Raw genomic sequence first — 12,582 nt, forward strand, 5'->3', positions numbered from 1 at the left:
AGTTAGACTCTCATCAACACCTGATAAGCTTCACAGTCATTTCCTCTGCTGTGATTAAAACTAAAATTGGCCTTCTTCAAGTGGTGATGAAAGGCCCCAGCATTAACACTCCAAAATGTCACGGAAATCATCAGAAACTAAAGATGTTCCAGGCTGAAAGTCTGAGACTGAGGGAGAAAATTGGAAGGGAGAGGGAAGTGTGAGGGGAGAGAGAGAGAGAGAGGAGAGGGAGAGGAGAGAGGAGAAGGGTAAGGAGAGGGGATAGGGAAGAGAAAATAAAGAGGTTAAACTAGAGGGAGAAGGATAGGTAAGGATAGAATCAAGGAGGGAGAAACGAGAGGAAAGAAAGAGAGGAGGGAGGGAGAGAGATGAGCCAGGGGAGAAGGGGAAATATAGGAAGGGAGGTGAGAAGGATGGAGGGGACAAGAAGGATGGGGGTAAAAAGGATTGAGGGGAGAGAAAGATGGGGGTGAGAAGGATAGAGGAGGGTGAGAAGGATAGAGGAGGGTGAGAAGAAGACTGAGAAGGATGGAGAGGGGTTAAAGGGAGGGAAAGCAAGAAGGATGGAGAGGGGCAAGAAGGATGGAGGGATGTGAGAAGGATGAAGGGGGTGAGAAGGATGGAGCAGGGAGGAGAGAAAGGAGAGTTCATTTTAAACTAGAGACGAAAGATAGGTGAGGCTAGGATAAGGGGGAGGAAGAAAGAGGGGGAAGGGAAGGAAGAGGGAGGGCAAGGAGAGGGGATAGGTCAGGTTAAACTAGGGACCTGTCTGAAGTAAAACAATGTTTGTAAAAAATGCAGTTTATTCTACTCAGGTATTTCTCCTTATTTACTCTACAAATACATACTGACCAGGCCTACTGGACGGGGCACTGCGCCTGCCCCAAGCTGCTCCCAGCCAGAGGCAGGAGAGCCTATAAGCAGACATTCACAAAGGGGCGGTAAGTGCATGACACAGCAGGCGTAAGAGTGAACATCTCACCAATCCTGGGGGGGACCACACAAGCTTCCCTGAGAGGAAGCCAGCAGTTCAGGAGCTGAGGGATAAGAAGGTGTTACCAGGCATGGAGGGTGAGTTCTGAGAGAATAGCTTGGCAGAGGAACCACGTAAGAGTGCAGAGCAATTACAGACATCAGGGGTGAGGAAGGCCTGTAGTGTAGATGAGAGAAAGGACTGCTGACTGGGATGGAAAAGGACATCGGAACTAGATGAAACAGGGTCTGTGTGCCATATTAAGGATTTGGGACTTATCTTTAAGTCCAGAAGGGTCTTAAACATGGGAATATCATAACCATCTTTACCTTTTAAAAAACCCATTCTGAAAGAAAAAAGCCTGCAGACAAATGTTGAACTCTGGTTAATGATACGCACGCTTGAATTATTTAGGAGGAAGTACGCTGATGTCTGCGATTTACTTTGAAACGCATGAAAAACAAGAAGATTGATGGCTGGCTAGAAGGCTGGATGGTTGGCTAGCTGTGTGACAAAGAAAATACAGTAAAATGGTAACAGTGAAATCTAAGTGGTGGGTATATGGGAGTTCACTGTAAAATTCTCTCAACTTCCCTTGTTTGAAATTTTTCATAATAAGGTACTGGGAAATTAGATCATTCTGGCAGCTGCTTGCATAAATATTTGGAAAGGGGCAAGCGAGCCAGTTAGGAGGTTGTTGCACAAATTGAAGCAAGAGATGATCATGACCGGGACAGGCATAAAGAGAGAAACAGGCATAAAAGAACCCGAATTCAAGAGACATGCAGAAAGTTAAACCAACCGCTTTGGTGGTGAGATGGATATAAAGGGAAGGAAGAGGTGGGGATAAACAACACCCCTGTCTTACCTGCCCTAGTGACAAACCAATTATGAGTTGAGACAAGCATGGTCACTAGATTTGGGGGAGAGGAGAAGGACTCATAAGACCCACTAAGAACTCTGAATCACTGATGGCCCCTCAGCTGGCCTCTGATTTCAGCTTCTCATCAGGAGATTCCTGGCACAAGTTCTTTGCTGTCAGTCTGTTCTCGAATTCAATGGGCTTCAGCACCTTGGGCAACCTCGTGTGTAGGGGAGAGAAGGAGAATTATTACTGCCCACCTTGTGCTATGTTCCCTAACCAGTGAGGCTGGGCTGCTCGCCCTCCCCTCAGAACCCTCTGAACGCTGCTGTAGCGCTGCTCTTGGCAATTTAAGTGTTCTGTTTTGTTTTTTTAGAACAAAATTGTTTGAGATCAGCAGCTTCAAATGGCTTCATCCACAATCAGCTTTGGTTTATCAGCTTTCAGTCAGGAAACAGATTTCTCTAGAAGACTCAATCACAATAAGGGAAAAATGAGTTTTCTTCACGGGCTGCAAACTGCCTCTCTGGGGAGCAGAGGTTGTCCAGCCTGATGGCTCTCTGAGTGGCAGCCTCCAGAATCCCTCCCTGCCTGCTGCCCCTGCACCTGTGCTGGCTGTAATTTCAGCTCATTTCCTACAGCCTTGTCCAAGAGACTGTTAGCAAACCCCTCCTCGTCCTTCTTCCCTCCACGTGAAGGACGTTTACCAAAGGACATGTTTTCTATGTCAGTAATTACTTCTGCACTTCATTTCAGCATTCTTGTCCCTGCCATGTCCACAGCCATCTGAAACTTAATGTTAAACCCAAACTCTCTTACCTCATCAAGACTTAGAGCTTCCTGAGTATCTGTGAGGACTCGAATAGGACATGCACCTGCTCATCCCCTGCTGAGTAGACACCTGTGGGAAGAGACCTGTGCCGCAGAAATGTAATTACTATTTGGTATCGGACCCTAAAAAGGAGACTCCTCACTCTGCTTAAGGCTGGGATATGCGAGGCAGGGCTGGTGACCATCACTGTTCCCCAAAAAAGCTGACACGTGCCTCTCAACACAATCGGATTTGACTTTGATTTGTGAATGACGCAAATCAGGCATTTGACTTTTATTTAACGCTTTTATTGTTTTGGTTTAATTTCCTATGTATCGATAAAACTTCAGTGATGTTGGCTACTTCTCCTTTGGAGAGAGAACATGTTATAAGAAACAGGCAAAGAGACAGGCTCCTTTTTCAGAATTTTCATCATGTTCGGGACTCACCTACAAGTCCTGTCCAAGTCTCCTAGCCTCTCCTTAGTTGAGAAGGATGCTGTGTGAATATCACTGCTGAGAACATTTGTAGAATATTTCACAGGACAACGGCCCCTTCACACTAATGGGGGCTGGTTCCTGGGTTGTAGAGGAACTTTGTTGTTTTGTTTATTTTGGCTTTGGTCATGCACTTGAATTCTTGGGTCCCCAAGGCCCAGCTTTATCTTGGCATCTCTGTACTGCTGGGTCTGCTCCCCAGCAGGAACCTTAGCTCCAATCACCAGGTGGCCCATCCCAGGTAACTATGCTGATGAAGGAGCAGGTAGAAGCTGAGGAACAGTGCTGAGAGAGAGAGGCTTCACGGGATAAAAGGATAAGAAAGAAAACCGTTAAGACTTACTCTGTGCCAGGCACAATGCCAAGTCCTTTTCCTGAAATTTCATTTCTTTTTCCCAACAATCCCTTTATAATATCCCTTTACACAGATAGGGAAACTGACAGAGTGTAAGCCATTTTCTCAAGGTCGTCCAGCTAGCAAGTAGCAGAGCTGAGAGCAGAACTCAGTAGCTGACTAAAGAGCCCAGGATCTCAGCCACTCTGGGGTCACCACTGCTCTGAGAAAGGGAAACCCTCCCGGCTCCACCCCCAGGAGGCCTCTACACTTGGGTAAGAGGGATGCTGTTTAACCGGGGCCACCTGGAGTTCTGCCTCTGCACCTGGACCTAGGAGGAACGGGAGTGGATGATAAATGGGTGGGATCGTAGAATTCTCCTCAGCCTCACAAGCTCTGGCGGTGGGAGGGAGCAGCTCCTGCTTTGAAAGTGAGTATGAAGAACACACTGGAAGGGGCAGCATCTTTCTTCTTTTCACTGGGCATACATGATTCTCTAAAAATACTTGATGGCCATGTCTGTGCTCGAAACTGGTGCCGAGGAGAGAGAGCAGACTTAGGTTTAGAGTTGAGGATGGGCTGGGAAGGTGGGGCTGAAGTCTCCACCCTGGGATGTTTGAGGCTCTAAACTCGGACTAGGCCAGAGGTTTTCAGTTTCACCATGATGGGTCCATGGCCGGTTCCTGCAATGCCTGGGGGACTGAGGGAGCCATGGGCTCCTGGGTGGGTGAAGGCTGAGGGAGCCTTGTTTCCTAAAGGGTTAGGTGCTTGAAGCAGAGTGCTCTTCTGCCCTTTTTTTTTTTTCGGTCTCTCTTTCCACTCCCTCCTGTTACCAGTACTACCTAGACCAGAGCTGGAAACATAGTGCTCAAGAAACACCAAGGGAAGAGCCGGTCTCCTCATTCCTATAACAAGTATTGTCTTTTGGATGTGGAAGGCTCTCACATCTGACTCATGCCTGGGCATGCTCCCTGATCTGACATGCCAGCAAGGCCCCTGGGTGCACGGCTGCCCCAACTTGTGCTCAGGCTGGGTTTGAGATAGGTTGAGGCTGTTAGAAGCAAACTACTTCTCTAGGGGACGGGACTCTGGCAAGAGGGGACTGGGGAGGGGACCAGCTGCTTGAGGAGCTATGGGCCCTCCATGGACCCCTCAGAGGGGCAGAAGTTAGGGTTGACACTCGAGGGGGTAAGGATTGCGTTTGTCACACTACCCAGTCCCACCATGCCCTTTGCTCCAGGTAAAATCTGGTTACTGAGCATTTGTTCAGTCACTCAGCCAGCATGGGGGGGCTCGCTGTGGACCAGGATCAAAGCTCTGAGTTCCCAGCCTATAAGTCGCTCAGTTGGTAAAGGCTGCCTCCAAGTGGAGAAGGGTCAGGAAAAGTTCCCCCAGGGAAGGCTGGAACCATTCTACCCTTGATCTTCACCTTAGGGCTGGTTTGTTCCCCCAACCCTGGGCTTCAGTTTCTGCATCTGTACAATTGTTGGGGGCAGGTGTCAGACCTGTCAGGTTTATTCCACCTGCCCTGACATTTAATGATGCTGCCTCAAACAGAGGTCCTAGGAGCAGCCAAAGTGTCATGGTCACTTGAGGGAGCCTTGAAGCCATACTAGCTCCCTAGGATAGTGAAGGGAATGGAGCAGGGTGTCCTCTCTATCACGTAAGCAAGTGGGTCTCCTCTCTGCAATAGGCCATGGCATGCTGTTGGCAGCTCCTGCTAGGGCTGTGGACAGTCATGCCCCTCTGGGCTGGGGACGAGCTTCTCAATGTCTGCATGAACACCACGCACCACAAGCGAGAGCCTGGCCCAGAAGACAAGCTCCACGAGGAGGTACAGAGGCCAGACCCGGTCTAGAGGTGGGAGGGGGCTGCTTTGGCAGATCAAGGAAGGGACACAAATACCAAGATGGTTTCTAAACCCCCATCAACCCTGACTCATTTGGTTCCTTAGGCTGGGATTTGGGCAAAGTCCACTGGAGGGGACTATGACCTTTTGAGACCATAATTGCCAAACGATTCAAAGTTGCCATCTCCCAGCTGCCCGGCCACTCGGGGAACAGGGGTAGATGGTGATCCCAGAGGCCCATGGTTGGTTCAGCATAGATTCAAACAAATGAGGTCCTCCGTCTCCACCCTTCCTACCAACAGGCCCTGGGGAAATCCATGACTTAAGGGACCTCTCCTCAGGCTCCTAAAGGCAATTGACAGGGATGAGGGAGGAGGAGCAGAGCTGGCATTTACCCGTGAGCCCTTCTCAGCTATGGTGCCCTCCCACCCAGTGCAACCCCACATTCCCCAGGGTCTCATGAGGCTCCTCTGCTGCCCCTCAGGAGCTGAGATCCTGGAAGTCACGTTTCTAGGGGACTGCAGCAGCCTGTGGCAGGGAAGTCAGCGTGCAGGTGCCCTTTGGGTGTGAATGTTGACAAGTTATCAGCATTCCCTCTATACAGGGGGATGCTAGCCTAAAGGCATCCCACTTGCCCACGTCCTCTTGTGGGGGACATTTTTATGTCTCTGCCCTAGACACTCTTCAACCCCCTGCCTCTTACCACCCCCACCCCCGACACACACACGCCTTTTGCTTCTTCCTCCACCTTCAGTGCATCCCCTGGAAGGAGAATGCCTGCTGTACAGCCAACACCAGCTGGAAAGCCCACCTGAATGTGTCCCTGCTCTACAACTTCAGCTTGGTTCACTGTGGTTTGATGATGCCGGGCTGCCAGAAGCACTTCCTCCAAGCTGTCTGCTTCTACGAGTGCTCCCCGAACCTGGGGCCTTGGATCCAGCAGGTGGGAAGACTGGGCTGGGGAGGCAGGAGACACATCCATACAATGCCCTGCTACTAAGAGCCTGAGCTCCAGGGTACTAGCAGGAACAGGAGATACATCCTCCTATGGACAAGAGCAGAGCCAGAGGCTGTTGTTGGGGAAAGGGTTGGAGAGGAAGCAGCCTCCAGCCCTGGAGAAGGACATGCGGGGAGACTGGTTAGATGAGAACAAAGGATGAGGGACTATTTGAATCCCATCTTTTGTGTGTAGGAACAGAAGCTGTGCAGCCTGGGACAAACCTATTCATCCTCTTAGCCTCATTGTTCTCGTTTGTAAAATCATACTTAAAGACTTCATAAGAGAATATATTCAGATGGCACCTAGCACAAGCACCATTCTAGCTATCCATAGTCTTCAAATTGCTGCTATTAGTATTCTTGTCTCTTGCTGTGCCTGCACCCAGGTGGACCTGAGCAGGCAGGGAGAGCGGATTTTGGATGCGCCACTCTGCAGGGAGGACTGTGAGCAGTGGTGGGAAGACTGCCGCACGTCTTACACTTGCAAATCCAATTGGCTTCATGGCTGGGACTGGAGTGGAGGTGAGTGGCACTTGACAGGGCACAGGGGGAAAGCAGGGCCTGGGAGGCACCCCCCCTGGGGGCAGGTGCAAGCACCCTGTGCTCCCTCAGGGCAAATGATGGGGATTCGAGGGTGACAGGAGTGGAAGGTAAGTTGTCCGTGCCTCAACCCCCCACAGGTAAGAACCGCTGCCCTGCAAGGGCCCACTGCCACCCTTTCCCCCATTACTTCCCCACTCCGGCTGACCTGTGTGAGAAGATTTGGAGCAACTCCTTCAAGGCGAGTCCTGAGCGCAGGAATAGTGGTCGGTGTCTGCAGAAGTGGTTTGAGCCTGCTCATGGCAACCCCAATGAGGCCGTGGCCCGCCTCTTCGCCAGCCCTGCTCGGTCCTGGGAACTCTCCCACACTCTCATGGCCTTCTCTCTGTTCCTGTTGTTCCTTTCTTGAGAGCCCCTTCTCCTCCCACCCACACTCCTGCACTCCCCCGCCTATGGCATGGCAGCCTCCTTCCTGGGTCCCTTCCTTAAGTGACTCAGCACAGGCTGGGGAGCTGGTGGGACATTGAGGCTACAGGAGCTGGTGCCTGAGAACTTGCACATTCGGTTCTAGGCCCCCTCTACTGCTCTGCTCTGCCTTTTCCTCCCTGGAAGGTAGCTGGGGGCTTGGATGGCCAAGGTGACCTGCCCCCTCCTGCCTTTACGGATGGTGGGGCTCTGAAGTGGGACTCCAGGCCCTTCTCCTCCAGTATACACCCTCCCCCTTCCCTGGCAGAGCTGATGGTGACAGCCCTGGCCTCCTGTCTCATGACGGTGCCTCCAATAAAACGGCAGTTGACCTTTCCTCTCTGCATGACCCACGCCGTCCTCACTTTATGGTCAAGGAGTCAAGCTACACAAAGAAGAAGCCAGTTTGCCTGCTGTACTGAAGTCGCAGAGTTGGCTGTTACTTACCATAATAATAATTAACTTCTTCACATGTGCCAGGCCCTCTTGTTAATCCTCACAACACCTCTCTGATGGGAGTCCTTTCAACATCTCCTTTTTTTTCAATAAGGGATACACCGTACAAAAGACCCAAAGCCAGGATGAGGATGGGGCCACCCAGCCCATAGGCTCTATTTTGGACACCAAGATTGAAGCAGCTGCCTCAACTGCTTTCGGCTTTCCCTCTTCCTTTTAACCCCAGAATCTTAACACACTGGTCTGGAATTTTGGAAGCCAGAGTTCTAATCCAGCTTGACCACTTTCTGTATGACTTTTGGCAAGTGCTTTAACCTTTGTTTAAGACTGTCTTGGTTTCCCTCTCTGCTGAGGGGAATGAGGTAGTTGGACCATATGATTTTGACCAACAAAGAGAAAAAGGAAAAAGCCAGTGCCCTTGTTTGTTGGTGTATAGTCTATGCTTCTCAGGCAGTGCTATGTCCTGAGGAATAAGACAGAACAGTTAGAACTGAAGCAGAGAAGTGGTGTGGAGGTGGCCTTCACATCCTTTCTGTAAGTGGACTGGCAGCCAACACGCTCACCCAGAACCTTCCAAAGACTGAAGCCCAACAGCTTCCCAGCATGGATGGTGCTTTCCCCACAACCTCTTCTTTGACAAAGAGAGGCTTCTAATACGCCTGCACTTCAGTTGGTTGGCTTTTCTAACAATTACTCATTCTCGCCAGAGACCAGCCAGCCCTGCTCATCAGTTAACTCCACCCCCCTTGCTCCCACGCTTACCTTGAATGTGAGCTTGCACTGAGCAAACCCTGTTACAGGTGGGCACTCCGATTCCAAAATGAAGAGAGTCCTTCCAAGTGATGTGCTCAGAGTCTGGAGTAGGAGACAGCAGCAGGAGTGACAAAGCACTTCACTGGGAGTCTGCGAAAACAGGGGCTAGGCCGGGGTGGGAGTCCTGGGAAGACCTCACAAAAGAGGTGAAGCTTGAGCGCTCCCGGTGAAGAAGGGTCACTTCACTGAGAAGAGAAAGGAAATACTAGACAAAAACCAGCCGATTCCCCAAGGCATGAACCATATGATGGGGGAACTTGAACTGTTTTTAAATTAATAGTGGCTGCAAAAATACATGTAGGTGAAACTTATTTTTTTTTTAATTTTATTTATTTATTTTTTCCCCCAAAACCCCAGTAGATAGCTGCATGTCATAGCTGCACATCCTGCTAGTTGCTGTATGTGGGGCAAAAATACATGTAGGTAAAATTTCTTTTTTTTTTAATTTTATTTATTTATTTTTTCCCCCAAAACCCCAGTAGATAGCTGCATGTCATAGCTGCACATCCTGCTAGTTGCTGTATGTGGGGCAAAAATACATGTAGGTAAAATTTCTTTTTTTTTTTTAATTTTATTTATTTTTTACCCCAAAACCCCAGTAGATAGCTGCATGTCATAGTTGCACATTCTTCTAGTTGCTGTATGTGGGACGCGGCCTCAGCATGGCTGGAGAAGCGACGCATTGGTGCACGCCCGGGATCCGAACCCGGGCCACCAGCAGCGGAGCGCGTGCACTTAACCGCTAAGCCACAGGGCCGGCCCAAAAATACATGTAGGTAAAATTTCTTAAGAACTGAGGACTGAATGAAGTGTCTGAGGGTATGTGCTTCATAATAAAACTGAGTTTAGTGACTTTTTTTTTAGTATTTTTAGGTATAAATATAAAAAATAGTCAAAGTAGGGTTAAAATTAGGGTGGACAAAACAAGACCAGTTCTGGGAGCCCTAATAACTATTAATATTTATTGATCACTTACTCTGAGCATAGGGGCTCTGCCAAGCTCCTGACACGCTTGCACTAGCTCATTTGATCCTCACAAAAGCCTTGCGAGCTACTCTTGTTCTCCTCATTTTCAAATTAGATCAGAAGCCTATGTAGCTTTGCAATCAGGTAAGTCTGACCCCAGAGCCCCAACTTATAAGGCTCACACTGAGCATTCTGGTAAGTTGTTGAGTGGGGCTGAAGCAGATGTGGGGAGAGGAGGCTGGCTCACAGCAGGTCATGGTCAAGAAATAGAGACTGATCTCTCTCTCCATGTGTGGTTGGGAGGAGTGACGGGTTTCAGGTAGTGGAGTAGAACTGTCAGGTTTGCAGTTATATTATTTGTTTTAATCAGAGTGATCCATGCACATGGCTAAAACACATAGGTCAAACCATCTTTAACAGAGCAACAGAGCCCCAGCCAGCGAGTCCCTCGGCCCAAGGGCCCCTGCCCAGAGGCACCTACTCCTAACCATTTCTGGATTTAGCTAGGAAAAAGTTACAAAAGGTGACTTATCTTTTCTGCTACACACAGGCTATTTTTTTGCTCTCTGTTCCATTAGTTTCTCAACTTAATCTTCCAATCTTTTTAATTTTGGCAATCCACTTTGAATTTCCCAGAGACTTTTTTTTTTTTTAATTCCCTTGTTCTTCACAGCCTGCTGTTTTTGGTTTTTATGGATGTAATATCTTCTCAAATCTCACTGAAGGTCTAATTAGAATTTTTTAAAGCATGTTTTTTGTCTCTGACCTGTCTCCTCCAAGGTCAATCTGGTCTATCTTGATCTTCCCTTGTGTGCTGCTGGTTTTCTCTGTGTCTGACCTTGGCTGTGTGGGCTGGGTTTAAGAATGGGGCTGGGTTGGATTTTCTAGCTGGCTGGGATGGGTGTCCTCCATGGTTGTATATGTGGGTCTTCTTTCCCGTGACTAGCAAAGATGATAGTCAATTCTGGGTACATGCGGAGGGCTGTTGACCGAAAGATTTTGCTTCAGAGCGTGGAAATAAATGAAGACCAACCAAAGGAGAGCAAGCAAAGGCTGCACAGACCTTGCTAGAGCAAGGGAGTCAGCCACCATCACTTGCATTTTGGCAGAGACTCAAAGGCAGGCAGAGTAAGGAGAAAGCCTTGGAGTGGAAGAAAGGGGAGACTTCAGGGATGCTCTGAGGCTGCTGGCCTGGGGAAGCTGTAGGCGGGATAACTGGAAGAGGGGCATCCTACGTGATTGTTTAGAGGTGCATATTTGGCTGCTTCTGGTTGAGCCTCAGTTGGAAGCAGGGATACAAATTACGACGATGTCAGTTATTAAACAAGTCCTGGCTCTTTCGGGCTAATTGTTAGAGAGGCTCTTGTTTGGCTTCCTGGGCTGGTTGCTAGAGATAGTGGTCTAATTTCATATTAGTCTGACTTATAGATAATAGGCTGGTTTTCTAGGCTGATAACTGCAGATAATGGGTTAGAATGCTATTTTGATGTACATCTGGACATTGGGCAGTCTCTCAAGACTGAGTTGACAGGAGCTATATTGAAGTGTAGATCTCTCAAATGCTGGAATGAGGATGTTTCTGGGGTGCCAACATATGTTTCACCATATGAAACTTCAGCATTATCCAGAACTTAATTTTTTAGAGAAGATCCCCTCCACGTTCCCCCTACCCCAGGGTTAAAGTTGAGTTGCCTGAGTTCTAGATTTGGAGAGAGGATGTGGGAGTGAGCATATATAGACTTTCTCTTTCTGCTCCCCACACCTGCAAACTCTGAGCCCAGAGCCTCTCGGAGGTTCTGGCTGGAAGCTTAGCACCTTCTTCCCCTGCAGCTGCCTCCTCCACTTCCTCTGGCCACCACTGTTCCCTTTGGTGTGCTTTCCATCTCCTAAATATTTGTTGAAATCTCTTGTTCACTGGTGGTTTTCTTCACACTCTCTTAATAAAGGAACACTTAAAAATAAACAATCATTTTAGTGGGATCCCAGTTATTCATTCTACCTTCTGTAACCAACAGCTGCAGATTTTAAAAAAGATCTCATTGTTGTGTAAAGAGTAGATTAAAAGGGGGCCAAACTGGAGACAAGAGGCTGAGGACAATGTGTATGGATGAATTCGCAGAACTGGAATGAAGTAAGAAATGCAGGTGATACGAACCTAATTGTGAATAACACTCTAGGAGGCATAAGTCAGGCTCCAGGAAACAGTGGACCAGAAAGGGGCAGATTCAGGAACTATTAGGAAAATAGAACCTAAAGAAATTTGGACCATACTTTTGTATACAGTGCCACAAAATAGGTATAAGATGATATTTTGGGGAGGGAGAACTATCACAAAGTTGACAACAGCCTTGGATAACTCAACTCTGATGCTCCCATCTGTAAGAGGTACTTTCCATAGCCTAGATTGTACTAGGTCTTGGGTGGGAGGGGAGATGACAGAGGGCATTCCCTCTACTGGATGCAACCCAGTTACTTTTCCACTACGGGAACATCAAACTCTATTCAAGTCCTTCCTCAGAGAATGCTGGGAAGTCCTGGGTAGCAGGTGAAAAACAAAAACAGGTATGCTACCCTTGCTATAAGATTCCTTTCTGAGGAACTTTCCTCAGTAAGACCCCTTACCCGAGTGCAGAAATCACTGCAGCCTGACATTCACGCACTGGGATCTTGTTCCCAGACCACCTCTGCTGCCTGAAAAAGGAGTGCTGAGTGCCCCCCATTCTTCCTCCATCATTTCCCTGCCCACTCCTTCCTCCACCCCATCCCCACTGATCCCCTCCTTCCTTAGGTACTTCCCACTGTCCCATTGCTTTTGCTGTGGGGGGACCCAGATTTGGAGATTATTGTGGTGTCCAAAGCTGGTGTCTTTCACATTGAATCCTATTCCCCAGCTCCAGCCCTTGAGACAGCTCGAGTGTCCAGTCCCTTCTTGCATCTCAAGGAGGCAGTATTCCTGCCAATGAAACCAATCACCCATTTTTCATTTTCCATCCTTCCCTCAGTTTTGCTCACATCCG

General features: G+C 48.7%; 1 protein-coding gene across 2 annotated transcripts; it reads left to right on the forward strand.

Moving 5' to 3' along the window:
* Positions 1–5,146: 5,146 nt before the first annotated feature.
* Positions 5,147–7,574, forward strand: IZUMO1R (IZUMO1 receptor, JUNO). 2 transcript variants are annotated; one of them, XM_087434029.1, is made up of 4 exons: positions 5,147–5,311; positions 6,081–6,269; positions 6,712–6,847; positions 7,006–7,574. In XM_087434029.1, the coding sequence occupies exons 1-4, from the start codon at positions 5,174–5,176 to the stop codon at positions 7,272–7,274; spliced, it is 732 nt and encodes a 243-aa protein (XP_087290155.1). In that variant the 5' UTR covers positions 5,147–5,173; the 3' UTR covers positions 7,275–7,574. The 2 variants fall into 2 exon arrangements, with proteins under 2 accessions (XP_087290155.1, XP_004427495.1); XM_004427438.3 differs by having other exon boundaries at positions 5,174–5,311; positions 6,081–6,288; positions 6,710–6,847.
* Positions 7,575–12,582: the final 5,008 nt, after the last annotated feature.

Source organism: Ceratotherium simum, chromosome 7, assembly GCF_057802395.1.
Source record: "Ceratotherium simum simum isolate JZ-2026a chromosome 7, ASM5780239v1, whole genome shotgun sequence".
In the NCBI taxonomy this organism is placed as follows: Eukaryota; Metazoa; Chordata; class Mammalia; order Perissodactyla; family Rhinocerotidae; genus Ceratotherium; species Ceratotherium simum.